Here is a 21,274-nt window from a genome sequence, read left to right as displayed (position 1 = left end):
ATTTATATATATAATGATACATATATGTGTGTGTGAATATCTACGTATTTACTAATAAAAATATAAATAAGTAAATTACTAAAGTGTGTTAGATTGAACATATATTCTTCTTAAAATATCTCTAAAATGAGGTCAAAGGAATAATAATAACAAAATGAGGTATAAGACCAAGAGAAATTGGATTAGGAATGCAAATCCATTTTTTGGAAGGAAAGGAGACAAAAGAGAGAGAAACGAACAGAGCTGAACACCAAATGCCTACAGATGGGTTAACAAGGAGAAGCAAGTTGGCTGGTACCAGAGAATCCCAGAAAGATTCAGAAACTGCAGGCACCAGATATGGGAGAAGGTGGTGGGTGGGGAATGGGCGGGAGCAGTGGACTGGCTCAAGTCTGACAGAGATCTGATCAATCCCAGATCCTCTTACCTATGCCAGGAAACCAGGAACCACCACCACCACACCCCAGAGGAGAATAGAGGTTCGGTCTACAGAAAAACTTACCCAGAAAGGCTCCAGATCCCAGATACCACGTACACAGAAAGGTGAAGGGGTGGTGCATACTGAAAGCTGGGAGACTGAGTCATGTCTATGGACTGAGGGGTGCGGTGCTCGACTCCAAGAATGCTGGCTGGGCTTATCATACCCTCCAAACAAGAGACAGGAAGTGTTTTCTTCGGAAAAATGGAATTGCCCTTCCCTCTCCCCTCAAAAGATCTATGGACACTGACTTTTGTGGGTTCTTCAGTAAGACATCTGGGTTTACAGCTGGTCACCCTACAGTGGAAAGTGAAACCTACTCTTGATGCTTCCCAGCCACGCACAGGCCTACAACCATGCACAGGGCTTCCAGCCCATTTGTAAAGGCTTACTTCTACATAGGAATGAACCTGGAAAAAATTATTTAAGAAAAGCCTCTAACATGAAAGAGAGAAACCAAAACAAGTAGGAAAAGATTTAAAAGAACTTGAAATACAGCAGGAAGCAAAACAAAACTTCAAAATAATGAGAATTAATATTCCCAAGAAAGAAAAGTCATGATAGCCATTCATGAAAGAGGCAATAAGAGTGCTTAGAAACTAAAAAAAAAAAACCCAATAGAATAAAAAACAAATAGTATCGTCAGAAAATAAACTGGAGGAAATGTCCAAGAAAGTAGTATAGAAAAGATAAAAGCAGAAAATAGGAGAAAAAGAAACACACAGAAAACCAAAGACTCAATCCAGGAAGTCCGATATCAAACTAATAGAAGGGAGTTTCTGGAAGAAAGAAAAGAGAAAATAGATAGGAGGAAATCCTACAAGAAAATTTTCCCAAACAGGAAAAGACCAGTTTCCACAAGGAAGAGAAACACCAGATACCCAAAACAAAAGATTAAAAACACACTTTATATAAAACATCAAGACATATCATTAAAAATCTGAGAAAACTGAAATCAATTTCAAAAGCTTTTGGAGTAGAACAATTAAGTCGTGTTCAAAGATTCTGAAATAAGAAGGCACTAGACCTCTCAACAGCACCCATAAAACCTAAAAGGGCAATGCTTTCAGAATGCTGAGGAAGAATATTTCCAGCCTAGAATCCTAGGCCCAAACAAGTTATCACTGAATCGTGAGGGAAGAATAGGATGTTTTTAGACAGGATGCATCACAGAAAGAAGGCCTCCCCTGCACCCTTCCTTAGGAAGCCACTGGAAGACGTACACGAACAAGATGAAGATGTCAACCACAAAAGAAGAGACAGACTCGGGAAATGGGGGAGAGAAAAGGCACATCTCAGAGCACAGGTGTGCCGCAGGCCTAAAGGCTGCCTAGGTTAGACAGAGCAGGGGAGGAGAAGACCCTGGGAGCGAAGTCTCCAGAGAAAGAATGAAATGGAGAGATCACAGGATGTCCCATCACGTGGAAAAGACTCTTCGGAGGAGTTTTATAATTCCACTGGAGAGTCTGGGAAGAACTGATGAGGGTAAAGAAAGAGAAAAATAAAAAAGAAAAAATTTTCCAATTCGAGGGGGAAGAGTCCGACAATGAAGGAAACACCATCACAATGCACCACCTTGTTCAGCAGTAAATCATACATAATCATAACTGGGCAAATAATTGATACTAATTTAACCAAAAAAGTATGATGTACCTGTTCTGAGAGGATGGAGGGAAGAGAAGTGGGGGCCCAGGTGATGTAACAGGGCCGTATCTCCATCTTCCACAGTAGGAATCAACAGAATATCTAAAATCAATAAATCAGGAATAGAATAAACATAGGCCACAGGGTATTAAAGTGTGATTCTGGATGCCTGCTCTGGCTGAAAGCCTCCAAAAGTAGGAGCCAGCTCTTCTGCATTCCAAAGTCAGACACAGACACATGACCTGGAAAGAGAATGGCTGAGGGCCGGGGGCTGTGGCTCCACCCTGCACCCATCGAGAGGAGTCACAGAGCTGAGCCTGAAGGAGCCAGGAAGCTGGGCACCAGGGATGTCTCTGGAAAGCATTGTCAAAGGTATTGTGAGCCTCTCTCTCTGACTATGGGGAGCGGTGGGTGTGCCCTTTCCCTTAACCTGACCTGTATCTCTGGGAGCTGTGAGGGGCCACCAGTCCAGGCCTGGGTAAGACTAAAGTAGCCACGGGGTGCCTTGGAGGTGGCCATGTGGAGAATGGCCTACACGCCCAGATCTGTGACAGCGCAAGGTCTGGAAGTGCTCCCATGGTTCAGATGTGGGCCACATGGGGAATGAGAAGAGGCCTGGCGTTGTCTGTGGGGCCTGCCCGTGACGGCTGGCTACTGGTGTGATGCTCTCCTGTGAAGGTGCCTATATGGACAGGCTGCCAGGGCAGACGTTCACCCATGTCCAGGTAACTGCAAGCGAGAGGGTCTCAGTGCCTGGCCAGGGGTATTGCAGAACCCACAAACGCCCAAACAAGAGAACCAGCTTTAAAGGACTACGGCTCTAAGTAGCTGGTGTCAGATTATATGTCAAGTGAAACCTTTCTCACACCTCTCCCACCCACCCACCAATGCCATTCCCACTGAGGATGAGTCAGAAATTCTGAAACCAGCAGGGGGTGGGAGAAGAGGAGCCCCGGTCTTCCTATGGCATGGGTCCAGATTCCACACCTGCAGCAGGTTGAGGCGGGGAAGGCAAGGATCGAGTGTTAAGTGAAGTCCAGATTTTCTGCCACTACACAGAGACGGGGCTTTTGTTTCCTAAATTTTCCTTTTGGTAAATTTCTGATATAATTTCAAATTTACAGAAAAGATTGAACAACACAAGGAACTCCAACCATTGACATTTTGCCCCATGTATTCTGGCATGCTTGTGAGCTCACAGGCACGCTCCCCTGCTCGGTCTATACATATAGCTACAATATTTTTGTGAACTATTTGAGAGTAAATTGTTTGCATGCCCCCCTTATTCCTAAGTACTTCATGTGTATTGCCCAACAAAAAAGGACCCTTTAACAGGTGGTAGGTGGGATTCGAACATGGGCTCCAGGGCCCTCACCCTGGCTTAACCCCTTCCCCTTGAGGTGAGGGCACTCTGAACAGGATGAGAGGTCACACTGTCATCACGTTACCTTGCACAGCAAAGGGAGATTAGCTGGTGGTGCCGACCTAGTTACACAGCTCTTTAAAAGCTGGTGCTGTTCTCAGCTGGCAGCAGACCGGGAAGTCAGAGCTTCAAAGCACATGACGATTCCACACACTGCTGCCGGCCTGAGCACGGAGGGGGCCACAGGGAAGCACCCGAGAGCAGCCTCTGGGCTAAGAGTGCTCCCCGCTGACAGGCAGCAGGAGAATCACAAGGAGCTAGATTCCGGCAACAGCGTAAGTGAGCTCAGAGCCTCCAGACAGGAGCCTGCCTGTCCGCCCCTTGGTTTGGGCTAAGACCCTAAGCAGAGAACCTGGTCAGGCCCACCTGGACTCCCGACCTGCAGAGCTGTGAGATAATACATGAGTCTGCAGTCATTTGAAATGGGGCAGCAGAAAGCAAAGGTGTCTTATACAACCAGAGTTATAATGATCAAAACCAGGAAACTCAACACTGATATCATACTATTATTAATCTACAGTTCACACTAAATTTCTTCACTTGTCCCCAAAATGTCTCTGTAGCCCAGCATGTCCTAGCATCATGCACTCAAGTTGTCACCCCTCTTCAGTCTCCTTTAATTGAGGTAGTTTGCTGGCCTTACTCAGTCTTTTTTTGATCAGGACACTTTTGAAGAGTTTTGTACCAGGCATTGCACTCATTGAAATTAGACCAGGAAGATTTTATGTTATTTGAGTGTGACAAGAAAAAGTTCTGGGCGCTGCCTAGATTGAACCCAGAGGGTGAGAAAGAAAAGGCCCCCAGAGCTGACATGCTCAGTGGTGAGCGGGAGGATGCAACTGTTTTATGAGCACGTCCTGCTGGAGTCCATCCCCTCTAAGATGATGTCCACATACGTTATTTAGAAAGAATGCGGCAAATTACTGGAAGAAACAGCTACAAGATTCTGGGGAAGAGGACTTCGTAAAAGAGAAAGGTGGGACAGGGGACTGTCATTTTGTTTTTTTGTTTTGTTTTGTTTTGTTTTTTTGTTTTGTTTTGTTTTGTTTGAGACGGAGTCTCGCTCTGTCGCCCAGGCTGGAGTGCAGTGGCGCGATCTCGGCTCACTGCAAGCTCTGCCTCCCGGGTTCACGCCATTCTCCTGCCTCAGCCTCCTGAGTAGCTGGGACTACAGGCGCCTGCCACCGCGCCTGGCTAATTTTTTGTATTTTTAGTAGAGACGGGGTTTTACCATGGTCTCGATCTCCTGACCTTGTGATCCGCCCGCCTCGGCCTCCCAAAGTGCTGGGATTACAGGCGTGAGCCATTTTTTTTTTTGAGATGGAGTCTGGCTCTGTTGCCCAGGCTGGAGTGCAGTGGCACGATCTTGGCTCATTGCAACCTCCACCTCCCGGGTTCAAGCGATTCTCCTGCCTCAGCCTCCCGAGTAGCTGGAACTACGGGCGTGCACCACTACGCCCGGCTAATTTTTGTATTTTTAGTAGAGACAGGGTCTTGCCATGTTGGACAGGCTGGTCTTGAACTCCTGACCTCAGGTGATCCACCTGCCTCAGCCTCCCAAAGTGCTGAGATTACAAGTGTGAGCCACCACACCCGGCAGAAATATTTAACAAGAAAAATTCAAAACAAACAGGGACCAAATGTTCCCAAATCTGTTTGCCTCCATTTATATTCCCTTTGAGGACTGTCCACCTTTGACTGCCGCTGGCACCACCACCCTGGCCCCAGGAATACCGTACCCTGATGGTACCTCTCTGAAGCTGCAGCCTACATCTTATCAAAACCTCTCTTTTTGTTCCCTTCCAAACAAATGAAACAGAGGGGAATTTTCAGCCTTTTCTATGACTTAGTAATAGAAAAAGAACGAGGGCACATAACTGTCGCGAGTACATGCACACACCCACAAACACCCACATTCCCTAACAGTCCATAACAATGGTTTGGCCTACAAAGGACTCCTCATCCTTCCAGGCCAACTTCACCAAAGGCCAGCAGGCCCTATCCCATGAATCCATTCTGCAGATACTCAGGAGGCTGAGGCAGGAGGATCACCCGGGCCCAGGAGTTTCAGTCCTGACTGGGCAATATAGAGAGACCCTATTTCAAACAAACAAATAAGTAAATAGATGCTGCCACTCTAGCCCCTCACCTTGGTTCTTCTCTGTCTAGCTCCTGGCTGCCCCCACTTGGAGGCCATCATCACATGCCCTGCCGTGGAGAAGCTGGCTTCCCAGACACCACCTGCTGGGGGACTCGAACTCCCTTGCTCATCTTCTTTAGGGTCCTCCCACTCAATGTTGGTTTCCATGAGTGACACAATGCCTTCCCCCAGTTCAGCAAGGCCTGGCTGTAGTTACCGACTTCTCCTGTGGACAAGAAACTGCCTGCCTACAGTGAGTGACTGGCCACTCAGCATACGATGACACCTTTACAAATAAAAGCAAGGGCTACCCACATAGTCCCTATGTTGGCCTATTTCTGTTAATGACAAATACTAGTTTCTTAACAGTGGGATGTAATTGAGATTTCTGGCTTCTTTTTGGGAAGAAGCAACAGACTTCATCGGATATGGCAAGCCAGGTGCAGTGGCTCACACTGTAATCCAACACATTGGGAGGCTTAGTCAGCAGGATTACTTGAGTCCAGGAGTTTGAGACCAGACTGGGCAGCAAAGTGAGACCCCAACTCTACAAAAAAAATTAAAAATTAGCTAGGTGTTGTGGCATGCGCCTGTAGTCCCAGCTACTTGGGAGGCTAAGGCAGGAGGATTGGTTGAGCCCAGGAGTTCAAGGTTACAGTGAACTATGATGGCACCACTGCACTCCAGTCTGGGTGACACAGTGAGAGCCTGTCTCTCTCTCTCTCTCTCTCACACACACACACACACACACACACACAAAACAAAGTTGAGTTTACCCCAAGAAGAAGTTTTGTGTTCTATTTGCAAAAAATATTTAAAAGATAATGCAAAAGAATATTTGGTTTTCAACTCTTAAAGCATTTGTTATGGAGGCTAAAGTGTGGGAAATTAAAAAAAGAGCCAAAGTAAAAATAATAACAACAATTACAGAATCTCCACTATGTTTTAACACTACCTTATATCCCAATTTAATACTACTATATATCACTTTTAAATATACAAATAGCTTACGCCAGGCCCTGCCCATAGTCTCCAGGCTCCTTAAGATACTTTTATATCTCAAACATGAAGAACTGTTTAAATTGGGGGATAAAGGATAACCAGAGATCCAGTTAAAGTAACTGAAAGGAATCACACACATGCAACTCCGTTTCTAGACTCCCACACCTGTCTCAATTTCATGGACAACTGGAGAGGCCAGGCCCAGCCCCTAGAAAGTCTTTCTGATTCCTGCCTCTGACCCTCAAGGAAAATGAGTTCCCTTTCCTCTGATTACATTTTTTGTTCATCCAAATAAAACTTAAAGACCTTAGTTAGCTAAGATTTCCCCTAAATGAAAAAGAATATGATAAAATGTTTAGATCATGCTCTATCAAGACACAAAATGTGAGGGAACAGGCACAGGCTAAACAATCCTGGCCAGCCCTCCCTGCACTGCCGGAGAAGCTGCCCTGGGCCGGCAACACCATTGCCCGGTACTTTCACAATCGCCCGGGGGCTTCACAGTGAAACTGAGTCGCTAGTGCCAATTACTCTGAAGGAAAACCCAACTTTTTGGAGAGGGTGTGCATTTTTAAAACAGGTGTGAATTTCGCCTTCACTCTCACTGCTCTTCAGCACAGCAGAGGCAGTGATGCTCTTTGAAGAGATACTCCTAACCTAGGGCATGATGACAAAACCTCTGTCACCACAAAATAATTAATTTAAGTCACTTCTGAATGTTTGGGGAGCCATTTAAAAATTATGAACAATGACAAAAAGATGTATATAAGTCAAGGATGTTTAGAAAATAATCCAGATCTTAGCTGCGCCCAAAAGTGCAGTATACACAAGGGACTATGACATCAATCAAGTCACAGACTTCTTACTTCCTGTTCTGCAGAAGTCACAACACAGGTTGCTGCTGGAACTCCTTAGTTATGTACAATAGCCTGTTCCACAAGGTTTCTGTTACCATGTATGTTAGTACAGAAATACATAAAAGATGTAGAAGATGAAGAGTTGGCCAGGTGTGCTGGCTCATACCTGTAATCCTAGCACTTTGGGAGGCCAAGGCAGGTGGATCACCTGAGGTCAGGAGTTTGAGACCAGCCTGGCCAACGTGGTGAAACCCCGTCTCTACTAAAAATAAAAAATTTGCCAGGCAGGCATGGTGGCACACACTTGTAATCCCAGCTACTCAGGAGGCTGAGGCAAGAGAATTTCTTAAATCTGGGAGGCAGAGGTTGCAGTGAACCAAGATCGCGCCACTGCACTCCAGCTTGGGCGACACAGGGAGACTGTCTCCAACAAAAAAAGTTGTCTTTCCATCTTGATGGAAGTTAACCTTGCTAACTGCCAGAAAGAGGCAAAGAGAGGATAAAACAGCAGATGCAGGAGAGGAGAGCACCATCCCGAGGAGTAATAAGCACTGCCGTCTTCCTAATCTGCCAAGGTCCAAACCCCATGACTCCCATGCTGAAGGCTGCCAGCCCTTGCCGGCACCTGGCCAGGATGCAGGAGCCTCAGCCCTGGGCTGCACAGATAGGGGTGGCTCTGCCAGGCCGTCCCCTCCATCATGGTTCAATGCCCTTCCTCCTGGTCCACCTGGTTTTGAACTCAATTAAAACATTTCCTACTCTATAAAGGCTTCCTGATCCCTCCCACCAATGCCCAGGAAATCAGATCCCTCTTCTTCAGTAGCCCCGTACTCTTCTGGAAGCTCTTTTATGGGAGACTGTATTATTTTATAGTTTCTTATTAAAATGTCTCTCCCACAAATGTGCTAGGCCCTTGAAAGCAGAGACCACGGATCAGCTGTGCTCCTCTGGCACATAGTAGGTACTCCAAAATGTCTGGTGGGGGATGAATGGACGGACAGATGGGTGGATGAGAAGGTGATAAAGCATGGTTACGCCAAGCAGGGGAGTTCTGAGGTGCAAAAGCCAGGATTGGTCTCTGCCTACGCACGGGGAGGGGGCAGGAATGGGAAGATAACCACAAGCCTCAGCTCCCCTTGTGGGCTTCCCAAGTCAAATGAGGGTGGCGAATAAGAGGCTCGGTGCGTCTTTACCTAAGGATGCCAGCAGCTCGTAGTTCATCCGCATCACGTCTCTGTACAACTCCTTCTGCCGCTTGTCTAGCATGCCCCACTCCTTCCGGGTGAAATACACTGCCACATCCTCGAACACCACCGGCAGCTCCTCAAACACCACAGGAACCTCCTCCGACAACCCCTCTGCAGAAGGGTCCTGGAATAAACAGCAGCGGCCACTCAGCACCGCCTGCCAAGCCAGATGCCCGCGCAACACTTCTGGGGCCTTTGGAAGCCCTATTTCTCCTGGGAAGCTCACCAAGAGGCCCAGATGCACTCAGAGGAATGAATTTATCCATTGAAAGTCAAAGAATCAAATTCAGGAGGCCATAATTAGTAAGTTAAAACCAAGTGAGACTCGGCTAGATCCTAGGATCTCCTGGGCGGAAATGAAAGCATATGGAAAGAAGAGGCAGCTGGGCAGAGCCTCTCACTGCATGCTGTCCTCAGAGTCCTGAGAGCCGCCTCCTGGTCACCTACAACTAAAAGGTGACCATGTGCCTCTAAGAGCACCTGCTAAGATTTCCCAATGGGATGGGAACGAAGAGGTGGTCAAAATAGTTAAAGATGCTTACGACCAGTAACTGGTTTACACATGCCTCACTGCTGAAGGAATTCAGATGATAAAAGGTTAGATCTGTTTATTAGCTTCTAACACTAAAAAAGGTCAGGAATAGGAAAAGAAATGAGCTATGCTGTTTTTCTGGATTTTGGAAAAATGAGAGTTTACGCAGTTGAACTGGATTCCTTATGATGCCAGCTCTAGGAGGAATCTCCGAGTTATTCTCGCCAGACTCCTGGAGGGGAGTTAACAATGATTTGTTGTAAAATTCTACTTCTATGCAATAGGTGAGAAATGGGGAAGCTTCCAATGAACACAGTTTCCTTACAGGACAACTTTCCAAAGCATTCGCTAACTACAAAGGAAACCTAAGGTGGGCGCTAGAGTACTTAGTGCCCAGCAGTGCTGTGGGGAGTGGAAGGAAAGCATGGACTGGCAGCTCAGGACTCTGGGCAGACTCTGGCACTGACTATAAGAGCTCTAGAACCCCGGACATGTCACTTGCTCCAAAGTCTGTTTTCTTCCAACAAGATGAGTTTAATAGCACTTGCTCTACTGGCCTCACAGCAACATCAGAAACATTACGTCAAACAACACGTGTGAAAAACTGCAATGTTTAAAAGTGCAACATGACTTCAAAGTTAAAGTTAAACTGTAAAAAATACTAGACAGGTGTGGTAGATCATATCTGTAATCCTAGCATTTGGGGAGGCTGAGAGGGGAGGACTGGTTGAGCCCAGGAGTTCAAGACCAGCCTGGGCAGTATAGTGAGATTCCCATCTCTACAAAAAATAAAAAATTATCCAGGTGTGGAGACACACACCTGTGGTCCCAGCTACTTGGGAGGCTGAGTGGGAAGCATTGCTTGAGCCTTGGAAGTAAAGGCTGCAGTGAGCTATGATCACACCACAGTCCAGCCTGGGTGACAGAGCAACACCCTGTCTCTTAAACAAAACAAATTTAAATATCAACTATTTAAGGGCTCTGTGATTGTTCTGTGGTTGTAGATTATTTCTTGAGATCTGTGTTTATTTTGGATTCTGAATAAAGATTATTGTTTCCTTTATACCGGAAGTAGAAATGTTCTGTCTCACTAATTACGTTTTGTTATTTGCAAAAAGGAGATAATAATAGGGCTGTTGTCCAAATTAAATGAGATAATACATGTGACGCATCTAAAACAATGCCTAGTCCATGATAAGCATGTTAGTATATGCTAACATTATGATGTCAGCAGTGGGTTATTGCTAGTATTCTTTTTTCCATCATCAGCCTGGATATACATTGTTCTCAGTATAGAATCCTTCTCTGTAAGATACAGCCATCATTATAAACATATTACCTGAATGCAGGATTCTACTGCATCATTACATAAAATATCAATGTCTGAGGAGCTGTGGATGCCATCAGTGACTTCTTTTTGCCTCAAATCTGAAATGCAGTCCAGATACATAGCAGGAATTGCTCCATTCCCCCCAGGGTCCTCTAGTTCAGCTCTTGAGCTTGGCAGGAGCTCAGCCATGCTATCAAAGCCTCCCAGAGGCCCTGGGGGGTAGAATATGGGGTAATCTGCCATGAAGAGTGGCTCCGGGCTGGCCAGGACATCTCCAGATGGGTCTCTGATGCTCCGGAACCGGGCTGCCCAGATGGGGTCCCTTGCTGCCAAGGCATCGACACAGAACATGTGGGCCTTGCTCTTGGCGTGGTATTTGAGAGTCTCCACCTTGAATGGTCCTGTATAACCTTCTATTAGTCTTGACCGTTTGTCCCTGATGGAGGGGTATTCTCGGCAAGCAGAGCAGAACAGAGCCGTCTGCTCCTCATTCATGGTCAGCCACGGAAACTGCACAAACCATGACTTCTGGATGGACCGGGGCTTCAGGAGTTTCCTGTTTCTTCCTGCCCAGTCTCCCTCGATGTGTCCACTGCACGTACTGAGGTGGGAAAGGCGGGCTTTCTTCTTAGGCGGCAGGGACTGTCCACTCTCCCTGGTGGGACCTTGCACGCCCATGTCTTCCATGTAGCCCATCTGTTTTTTTCCTTTAGAGAACAGGGACGGAAGGGATTTGCTTTAAAATCCTGTAGTTAGAGCCACTGCAACTCACAGTAGCTCTGAAGAACCTCAAATATGAAAAGCGGAAAGCAAACACACACACCTGAATTTTCTTCTAGTCCTGGCCAAGTCTGCAGGCCCTTCCCTCACCTAATCCAGAAGAAAGCCAAAGGGATGGGCTTTACGGAACCCTCCCCGTCCTTTTTGTTTTTTTAATTTAAAGGACAGATACAACCAGCCAAAAGGAGATCTTTGCAATCTGATCTATGAAACGTACAATCTTCAGGAGTCAAAATTTATTTATGGATAAGAACACTAACATAATAGAACATAGGATTTAAAAAAGATCACTAAAGCCACATACCGCAACTCCAGGGGAAGACAGCTACCTATCTCCTGGGCAGGCAGTTTTCGTCCCCAGGTAGTTTTCCTTAAGCTATAATCTATCTTCAGATACTTTTACCTCAAAATACTGGATGCTGACCCAGTCCTCAAGAGAAACTCAAGTCTAATTCCTCTCTTATAACACAAACCTTCAAACAGATGAGGACTCTCATGACCTCACATCTTTTTTCTTCAAGCTGAACTAGAAGTTTCTTTATTCACGTAGATGAAATGCAACTCAAACGACTCTAACTCCTGTGGAACCATTTCTTATGTACCAACATCAGTTCCAATGCCCAGTGGCTGAGGACTCAACATTTTTTGTGCCAGGCCAACAGACTGGTCTACAAAACTGTAAGGGCATGAAGCTGTTAATAAAGAGTCAGAAGGCTCAAAATAAGAGCCAAGCAAGGAGAAATGAAACAAAACAAATCTGTCTCTATGATACTTTCCAGAGTCACAAAGGTGTCTAGAGCTCCTTGTGGTCTGAGAGAAATCACAAGGGAAAACAAACTTCTGTGATTTGATTCACATAGGATCTTGCTCCCCACCTCCCTCTTCTCCCACAGTAGGAGTTGGGTTAACTCGGCTATTTTACATAATGACAAGATGTCATCTGGCCTGGCTAAGCCAACCCTTGAACAGGAGGGTCTTATCGAAAGAGGGAAGAAAAGATAAATCCCTAGAACTTAACAGACAGCTGTTCATTCATTCATTCAGCGATTATCTATTGTGCAACAGCTGGGTGCCAGGTATTGTTCTAAGCACTAGGAATATGGTAGTAAATAAGACAAAGTCATGCCTTCATAGAACTTATAATAATTATAAATAAACATATTCTCCTGGGTAGAAATAAGACAATGGGAGATGAGAGGTTGGAGAAGGACATTAGGGGCAGTGTGTATATTTAGATATTAATCAGATGACACCTGGGAGGAGAACAGCAGTGTCAGTTGGTGGCGAACAGGGAGGGCAGAGGATGAGCCTGGAGTCCTGGAGCTGCCCCTGCTCCCTCTCCAGCCAAGCACCTGCCCCTGAGTGCAGGTCCACACTCACCTGGGTGATGCTCCAGGTGGCTCCTCTGGCCCTGGACACTGCCAAGCCATGGCTCTGGCCCTGGTCCGAACTTACAAAACAGCTCAGGGTTGGCAACAGTTGGTCCTGAGTGAAAAAAAAAAAAGAGAGAGAGAGAGAAGCACTATGAAGACCTGGCTCTGGGTCACAGCACGAAGGAGGTATCTGTCTGCGACATCTCTCGGCATGGTGAAATAAGCGGCCAAGGAGGAAAGTAGGAGTCTTGCTGGTTCCGCACAGTGGTTCAGTGGTTTAGAAACTCGTATCTGTGAGGCCCTTAATAGAATAGGAGACTAGGAGAAAGGAATGAGGGCAAAAGGAGGCTAAACAGGTATAAAAACTATGGGTCAGAAACCCAAATGCTGAGAGGGGCCAGCCTGGTAATATAACAGAGGAAACCAGGCCAAGTTCAGGGGCTGTGGCAACCTGCAGGACGTAAGGGAACAGTAGCTACTCAGCTGCAGAAGGGCTGCCACTCGGGATGCAGGCTCAGCCCTGCCACACCGTCCTGTTTGTCAAGAGATGCCAGAAATCCATATTCTTATGTGAAAACTTCTAATAACTAAATATTGGCAATTTAAAGAAGCCAAACAAAAGAAACAAAAGTCAAAAAACAAAGCAAATCAAAACTCCAAGCAGTGAGCCGTATCTGGCCCATGAGCTGCTACTTTGCAACTTCTGGTTTGGAAGAATCAGTGGTTTTCAAACTCTTTTAGCTGGCACAGGAAGACTCAACCCAGCTGCAGTCCTTCCACCCACAAAATGCTGAGATTGTGGCTTCTACTATGCCTTACACAGCAGCCAAGACGAAATAAGAAAAGCATGGTAGACAGTCATCAACTTGCAATCAGTCAACAGTGCATATCTGTACACACATGTTGAAATACAACCAACTACCTCTGTCCTTGGCACAGAAAGTCTACCCAAAGAATCAAAGGAAAGAGCATTCAAAAAATAGACGAGATGAAAAATACACTTGTGCAAACTCTTAAACTGTTTTATCTCACTAAATCTCTACAATAACCCTAAGATAGAAATTCAGGCTTAAAAAGGCCAAAGGCACTCAAGTATCCAGTGGAGAGCTGGGATTGAGATCAGATTTCCACATTGCAAATGTGATGCTCTTGCCACCACTGCTTCCTACCTCCAGCATCCTACGGGCTCCACAGATCCACAGGCCTAGCTTCCGAGTTTCCCTCCTGGCCCCTTGGGGCATTCTGAGGCACCAGGAGACAGACCAAGGAGTCTAGCCCAGGCCTGCCAGATTGCCGCACTTCTCTTGACCATTTTATGGGGAGAAGAGAAACGGTGATGTGTGAATTTGCATGCAATTAAGGTAGATACGGGATCGAGCAGATAGGTGGTATAAAGATGCCTAGACAAATGCTTGGATTCCAGAAAACTCTCTCCAGTGTTCCTGACACAGATGAGGTTGGGAATGCTGATCTAGATTGATGGTGGCAGGGATGTGGATGGGCACCCATACCCAGTGGTGCCACCAGCTTGTCGGAACCACAGAGCTCCTTCTGTTGCTGGCTCAGCAGCACCCATTCCTCCTGGAGTAAGTACACAGTGATGTCATCAAACGTCACAGGAGCCTGAAAGGAAAATGACAGCTGCTAAGTACCACCCTCTTCCTTAGATTTATCTTCCAAAAGTGTTCCTGACCACCTGAGGGTACCCTGCATGGGAAGCGGTGTTGTCAATTTACATGCAAGGCCCACACCCCATATCTCCCCACCTGGGTACAGATCACAGTGAGAACGAGACTCGTTTCTTCCGGGAAGTGCCATGCGCTGAAACGAAACTGACCCATGAAGGAGCTGGCTTAGGAGCTTCTCCGTCCCCTCCCTGCGTGCTCTTCACCCGCCTCCCACACGCCCGTTCCTTCTCAGCCAGGGGCTGGGCAACAACTTAGGGCACATTCTTTCATGGAACCTTAAACATGGTAAACCTTCACTTAGGAAGATGTGTCCGATTTCTAAAAATAGCTGAAAGTCATTTAGAACTATGTCTGTGAATGATGAAAACAGGCAATGCTTTGGGGCTGAGATCTACATCCCGTGTGGCTTGTAAAGGGGCTCTGTGGGGCAGGGAGTTCAGAAAGTGCTTGGAGGAGTTCCAGATTAAGACGGCAGATTAAACAAGCCCATTTAATTTGGTTTATTCCCTGTTAATTTAAAAGCCCATCCCCCAAACAAAACCCCCACTATAATAGGGGGCACAACAAGGAGACGACAGCAATATGCTCTTGGAAACCGAGAAGCAGATGAAAAAGCAGTCACTCAGCAGATCGAAGAAAATCAAATCCTCGCCCGGCAGCAGGCAAAGCGGAGAACCACCCAAGGTACACTCTGCATCCTCAAAAGCTTGGTATCTTCCAGCACGGGAAACTTCTAGCACAGGAGGGCAGGCAGGCAGCCCAATGGAATGAGAACTAGGGGAGGGCTGTGCCCCAACAAATGCCTCCCCAGGTTCTTTACACGAGGCTCCAGCTGATAAGCCCGTCCTCCCTCTCACAAGCACAGTTATTAGAGTTTTGGTCTTCCACTGCTAAATGTCAGCAGACTGGACTATCAGACACTTGGGGAAAGGATCTAACAGGGACTATAGAGACCAAAACAGATGGGAGGTGTTGGGGTGGCGGGGGGGTTGCTAAGAAAATGTAAGGGAGGCATGGAGAAAAAAACTTAAAAAAAACAACCAAAAAACCTATCATCCAGTCATCAAAGAGGTAAGGTACTGCTGCCATACAACAAAGTGGTATAAAAGAAATCAACAGAAAAAGAAGTAGAAATGTTTATCATTTTAAGTTTTGTGCCATGAAAACATTACCTAAAGAAATTTTTAAAAGAAGTAAATCAATCAAATTATCAACAAAAAACAAATTTCTCAGTCCAAAGAAAAATAACATTGGGAATAGCAGCATGCCATTTAAAAATAGGTGAAATATCGATTTTAACCTCGACAGTAGACATTTCTTGAGGAAAATGACATAGATCATTCTTACCGGTCACTATCATAACAGATTTTTCTTATGGTGACTGCAAAAAATTTGGACAATAGAAATAAGCAGAAAAAACTGTATTAAGATCACGCACATTCCCTTTATTGAAAAAGAATTACTTTTCATTACCCTTCTTTCCTGAGAACCCGTTAACATTTTATATATAACCTCCCAGTCTTTAGTCTATGAATATGTATGAACAGTTTTAAAAACAAAAATGGAATTGTACAGCCAAATGCATACATTTAAATAACTATTTGCTATAGAGTATCTTCCAAAGCAAAATGAAATATTTCCAAAAACTGACTGGAAGACAGGCTCCACTAAAAGAAAGTGGTCAAACAGGAAAGGAGTCTCCATGAGATACAGCCTAGGGACAGACAATGTGGGGAAGCATTGAAGATAACCCCAAAATTAGGCTGAAGGCAGATTCAGGACGACTGCTGTATCCCAGGACTGAAGGGCAGCCTGTCCAGACTGGGGCAGGTTAAAATACTTGTGACTCAGGACAGCCGCGGTCCCTCTTCATGCCCATCCTTCCCGGGCATGCACAGGTGAGCATAATAAGGACCAAGGAACCATCACGTTAGCTCCCCTGAGAAAGAGCATGGCTAGGACTGTCCATTTGGACAACAGCGTCTTCCCAGCAAGAGTGATAACACTAACACCTGGTGCCTCTCTTAAACAATATTATGGCAAGAGCCTTCTGATCTAGGTGACAGCAATGTAAAGACAACACAAATCTGCACGAACAAGAGGAGTTCCTCATCTATGTGTAATGCAAAGAATATCTCCCGATGTTTTATTTTAGCGGTTCCCACTCTCTACAGGGTAAAGCTGTCTGAATTCTCAGTCTAGCACCAAAGCCCCCTCAGTCTGAATCTAACCCACTTTCTAACTTCAGCTCTGTGCATTGCCTAACTCAGAACGTCTCCTCCAGCCACTCATATCACTGCAATCACCCAGCTTATCTCGCACCTTTCCTCTCTCTACACTCCCAATCTTTAGATCCTGACTGCCCACTTCCTCCCACTGACTTAGAATCCACCCACCCATAAAGTTGCGATTCACGTTATCTTTCAGGAAGGATTTCCTAACCACCTGGCCCAAGCATTCATCCTTCTCCTGAGCAAGGAAGGCTTTGTATCTCCCCTAGAGTCCAGTGTTAAAGAAATCTATGCTGCTTGGTTGATTTTAAAACTTCCTTCATCAACACCACCCTTCTCCCCACAACCATGTTATATGGAAAGTATTTTATAGGCACTTAATTCATTTTTTTCATTCAACACACATTTATTACTTAAGTGTTTCTATGTGCTTGGTGCATGGTAATTCAAAGATATGAGATTAAAATCTATCAGGAGGTGACAGACAACTAAGATGCAGGTGCAATAATAGAACCATGTTCAGAAAAAAATGAGAAAGGAGTATCAGTCACTTGTACAGGAAAGATAAGAGAGGGCCAGGAAACAGAAACATTGAGGCAACAAATACATACAGAAACAAGTACACATATAGACTTCTCTTTGGGGGCATCAACAGCACAGTCTCCCAGGAGGCACATGAGGGGGCGGGCTGCAGTGTTCTTCAGAGCACCCACACCTTGCAGCAAAAGGGCTCCTGTAGTGATGCTATTTTATAAGCATTCCTATTGAATGAGACTCTATTAAAGGCCAGGAGCTGCTCCACTGTTCTAGCCGGGGATGTAACAGTCAACAAATATGTAAATAAATAAATAAACATGAGAATTTTGTTGAGTGATAAGGGTTGGGAAGAAAATAAAACAGGATCACGGGATAGAGCATGGTGGGGAAAAGTCTGACCCGTATCCATTATTCTGGAAATGACAGGCAAGATGTCCTACACTCAATGTGGGATATCAATCCAATGGCCTCAGATGGCTTTTAGTTAATAAAGACCACAAAACAGCACCCAAGAGTCTAGTAATAGACCAAATCACTATCTCACAAGGTAGTCTCCCAGTTCCGAGCCATAAAATGCTGTTCAGAGTGGAGCTGTAGAACAGCACCGCTATTCCTTGTCATTCATTTGCAATACATCTTACACTGCCAGTTGGTTTTGTAATTACTTTATTTCATTCTTGTATGAAGTTCTCATTTCCCATATTAGAAAACAACTGTATTTGGGAAGGGCGAGCATCTTTCTGAGACACCTTAAAATAAAGATTAGAATCAAGGGTGAAATTTCCAGTTTCTGAGGTTTCACTTAGTGGTTGGACCAGAAAAGGAATCAGGTTTCTCCTCTACCTCCCAAAATGTTTGTACAGTCATGCATTGCTTAACAACGGGGATAAGTTCTGGGAAATGTGTCCTTAGGCAATTCTGTCATTGTGGAACATCACAGAGTGTACTTACACAAACCTACATGGTACAGCCTACTACACAACTAGGCTATATGGTATACCCTTTTGCCCTTAGGCTACAATCCTGCACAGTATGTTACTGTACTGAAAACTGTAGGCAACTGTAACACCTGGTACGTATTTGCGTATCTAAACATAGAAAAGGTACAGTAAAAATACGGTAGAAAAGACAAAAAAAAAAAAAGGGTACATCTGTATTGGGCACTTACCATGAATGGAGCTTGCAGAACTGGAAGTTGCTCTGGGTGGGTGGGTGGGTGGGTGAGTGAGTGAATGTGAAGGCCTAGGATATGACTGAACACTTCTGTAGACTTTATAAACACTGCACACTAAGGCTACACCAAATTTATTAAAAATTTTTTTCTTCAATAAATGAACCCTAGCTTATTGTAATTGTTTTATAAACTTAATTTTTTAAACTTTCGACTCTTGTAATAACGCTTAGCTAAACACACATTGTACATCTGTACAATATTTTTCTTTAAATATTTTTGTATTTTTATTTATTTTCTAGCAAACCATTCCGTCAACAAAAGGTATTTTTCTTTATATTCTATGAGGTTTTCTATTTTAAATTTTTTTTTTTTTTTTTACTTTTTAAGTTTTGTTAAAAACTAAGACACAAACACACACATTAGCCTAAGCCTACACAGGGTCGGGATCATGATGTCACCAGGTGATAGGAATTTCTCAGCCCCACTGTAGTCACAGGGAATGTACATGACAGCCGTGTTGATGGAAACCTTGTTCTACAGCGCATGACCGTATTTCTCTCTTCTCCCATTAAAGGCTAAGAAAGTCTACGACTAAACAGAATAGCTTGGAAATCAACCTCAAATCACTGATTCCAATATCAATCCCAATATTTTATAATCCTTCTTCCCCCTACATTTTGCTCCTCTTTATTCAAATTCAGGTTCAATCTAAATCAATCCGGGGATATTTCTAAAGGGTAAGGCCCATAAGCTCCAGCTTTTCTTGGGCCTTGTTGAGCTTTGTCTTGGACCCTGTACTCTGTAGGTGCCGTGTCTGGAAAATGCATCACTGTAGCTTGTGGAGGGAAGGGAGGATGGAAGAGATGCTCATGCGAGAAATCACCTCTTTTGAAATTCAGAGTCCTTCCTAGTCTTCCCAGGAAAAACTACAGCATCAAAAGAACATTATCCTTTTCTCTCTTTTGGTGTGGGACAACCCTTCCAGGCGTGTCCAAGTTATTGAAGTGAAAACTGCAGGGGAGCTCCTTGAGAAAGGTGATCATTTCCTATTTATCCTCATACTTCCAGCATCTCGTTCAATTCAAATCACAGATTACAAATGTTTATTAAATGGACAATTTTTTAAGGGACTCAATAAACAGTGGAAAACGTTTGTTGAGAGAATTCTCCTCTGTGCCAAATAAGAAACAATCCTCGAGAACTGGCAGCAAACAACATCCAGAAAGATGTTAGTCCCAAGAGGCTGCCACTGTCTCCAAGCTAATGTGCCCACAACCACACTGGTCTTTGCTGACACGGCCTGGAAGCGCTGGTAATCCCGTCAAATCCCTGAACTCCACCCCCAAGCACTTTCTTTCCACCTTTTCTTCCAACTCAAAGCCTCTTGCCCAAAGCCCATTTATGACACAGGTTTCTAAGCAATGCCCAGATATTCCATGAAGTACATAACCTAGAAACAGAAGTGGCAAAAAGCATGCCAGATGCCCTCTCCTTTCAGCCCTTTCTTGGGAAGCAGGATCTAGGCAGGGCCAAGCCCTCAAGCGTCCCACCCTGCGGCTCCCACTGGCGTCCGATCCAGACTCCAAGCCTTAGCCCGGCCTCTTCAAAATGCCGAAGGTGGTGGGCGAAACAGGAAGCACCTTCGCATCGCTACACTCGGGGGTCACCCAACCCAGCATAGACCCAGCGGCCACTCGCCAGCTCCGGGAGGATGCGCGAACACCGAACGGGCGCGTCCGCTCCTCTCCGCCACCCTCCCGGGGTCGGCCGCCGAAGTGCGGGAACAGAGGGCGGGTCGGCGAGTCCTTCCCTGCAAGCCTGGCTCATCTGCGGGGCCTCCGCCCGAGCCGCCCCGCCTCGCCCGAGCCCGGCTCAGGGATCCTCGGGAGGGAGCGGGCGGCCCCCGGGCCTTCCAGTCCTACCTTCCCCGACTCTCTGGGCTCCATGGCCCCGCTTTCGGAGGCCCGTGCCGCCCCCTCCCCCCGCGGCCTGGCCTGAGGATGCAGCCGCCGCGACCGCCCCGGGGACCCAGGCTCCCGGAGAGGGAGGGCACCCAGGCAGGGAGGGAGCGCGGCCCGAGAACTTCGCTCTCTCACGTCGGGGGGCGGTAGCGCCCGTGGACCCAGGATAGGCGCTGAGCTGGGACTCGCGTCGTACCGAGCGAACAGCTTTACGGCCACTGCCCAGCCCCGGACGGCGGGGCATGACGGGAAGTGTAGTCGGCTCTAGGTGAGCAGCTCTCGAAGCTGCTATTGGCTCCCGGAATGCACGCCCTGATTGGACGCCGGCGGCGCGCTTTCGGCCCTCCCCGCCTCCCTCCGGCGATAGTTACTAGGCAACGGCCGCGTGGCGTCCTTTAGTCCTTGCAGCAAGGGCAAAGAGCTGTGATTGGGCTACGCGAAGGCCAATGTCAACCTTGAAGGTTCTAGGTTTTCTTTTATTAAGGAGGGCAATACTTTTTGTTTTATTCACTCAAAAAGTATCATTGGTTGCCTACCACGGGTCAGGCCGTGTTCTAGGGTTTGGGAGAACACAGTTGAATGAGACAAAGGCCTTGCCTTCAAGGGACTCACGACCTGTTAGGGAATCAGACCGGAAACAGATAATTACAAAACAGAGACAAGTGCCATGAAAGAGGTAAGCACAAAACATGAATTAAAGCCCGCCTTGTCACCTTAGAGTGAAGCGGTGGGGGATATGAGGTGCTTAGTCAAGGATTTCCTGAGGAAGTGATGCCTGAGCAGAATTAAAGCAAGAGGTGGGGGTCTGCCAGATAAGGGAGGTGCAATGGACTGACTGGTGTTCCTCTCCCAGGAGATAGGGCGTTTGGGAAGTTTA

The 21,274-nt window shown here is 46.1% G+C and overlaps 1 protein-coding gene across 19 annotated transcripts in view; it reads right to left on the bottom strand.

Moving 5' to 3' along the window:
• Positions 1–20,584, bottom strand: part of ZNF862 (zinc finger protein 862) — a 29,295-nt gene extending 8,711 nt beyond the window's left edge. For 8 of the 19 annotated variants that reach the window (XR_003727740.2, XR_013414682.1, XR_013414679.1 and 5 more), the window contains exons 1-6: positions 20,359–20,584; positions 14,318–14,429; positions 12,814–12,918; positions 10,663–11,360; positions 8,738–8,915; positions 2,132–2,224 (exon numbers count right to left, since the gene is read on the bottom strand). Coding sequence is in view for 4 of the 19 variants with exons in the window: in XM_028845001.2 (XP_028700834.2) it covers positions 2,132–2,224; positions 8,738–8,915; positions 10,663–11,360; positions 12,814–12,918; positions 14,318–14,429; positions 20,359–20,382 (1,210 nt within the window). In the remaining 15 variants the exon portion in view is untranslated. 19 annotated transcript variants of the gene reach the window in all.
• Between the last annotated feature and the right edge of the window lie 690 nt (positions 20,585–21,274).

Source organism: Macaca mulatta, chromosome 3 (genome assembly GCF_049350105.2).
Source record: "Macaca mulatta isolate MMU2019108-1 chromosome 3, T2T-MMU8v2.0, whole genome shotgun sequence".
In the NCBI taxonomy this organism is placed as follows: domain Eukaryota; kingdom Metazoa; phylum Chordata; class Mammalia; order Primates; family Cercopithecidae; genus Macaca; species Macaca mulatta.
This window is presented reverse-complemented; position numbering and strand designations above follow the sequence as displayed.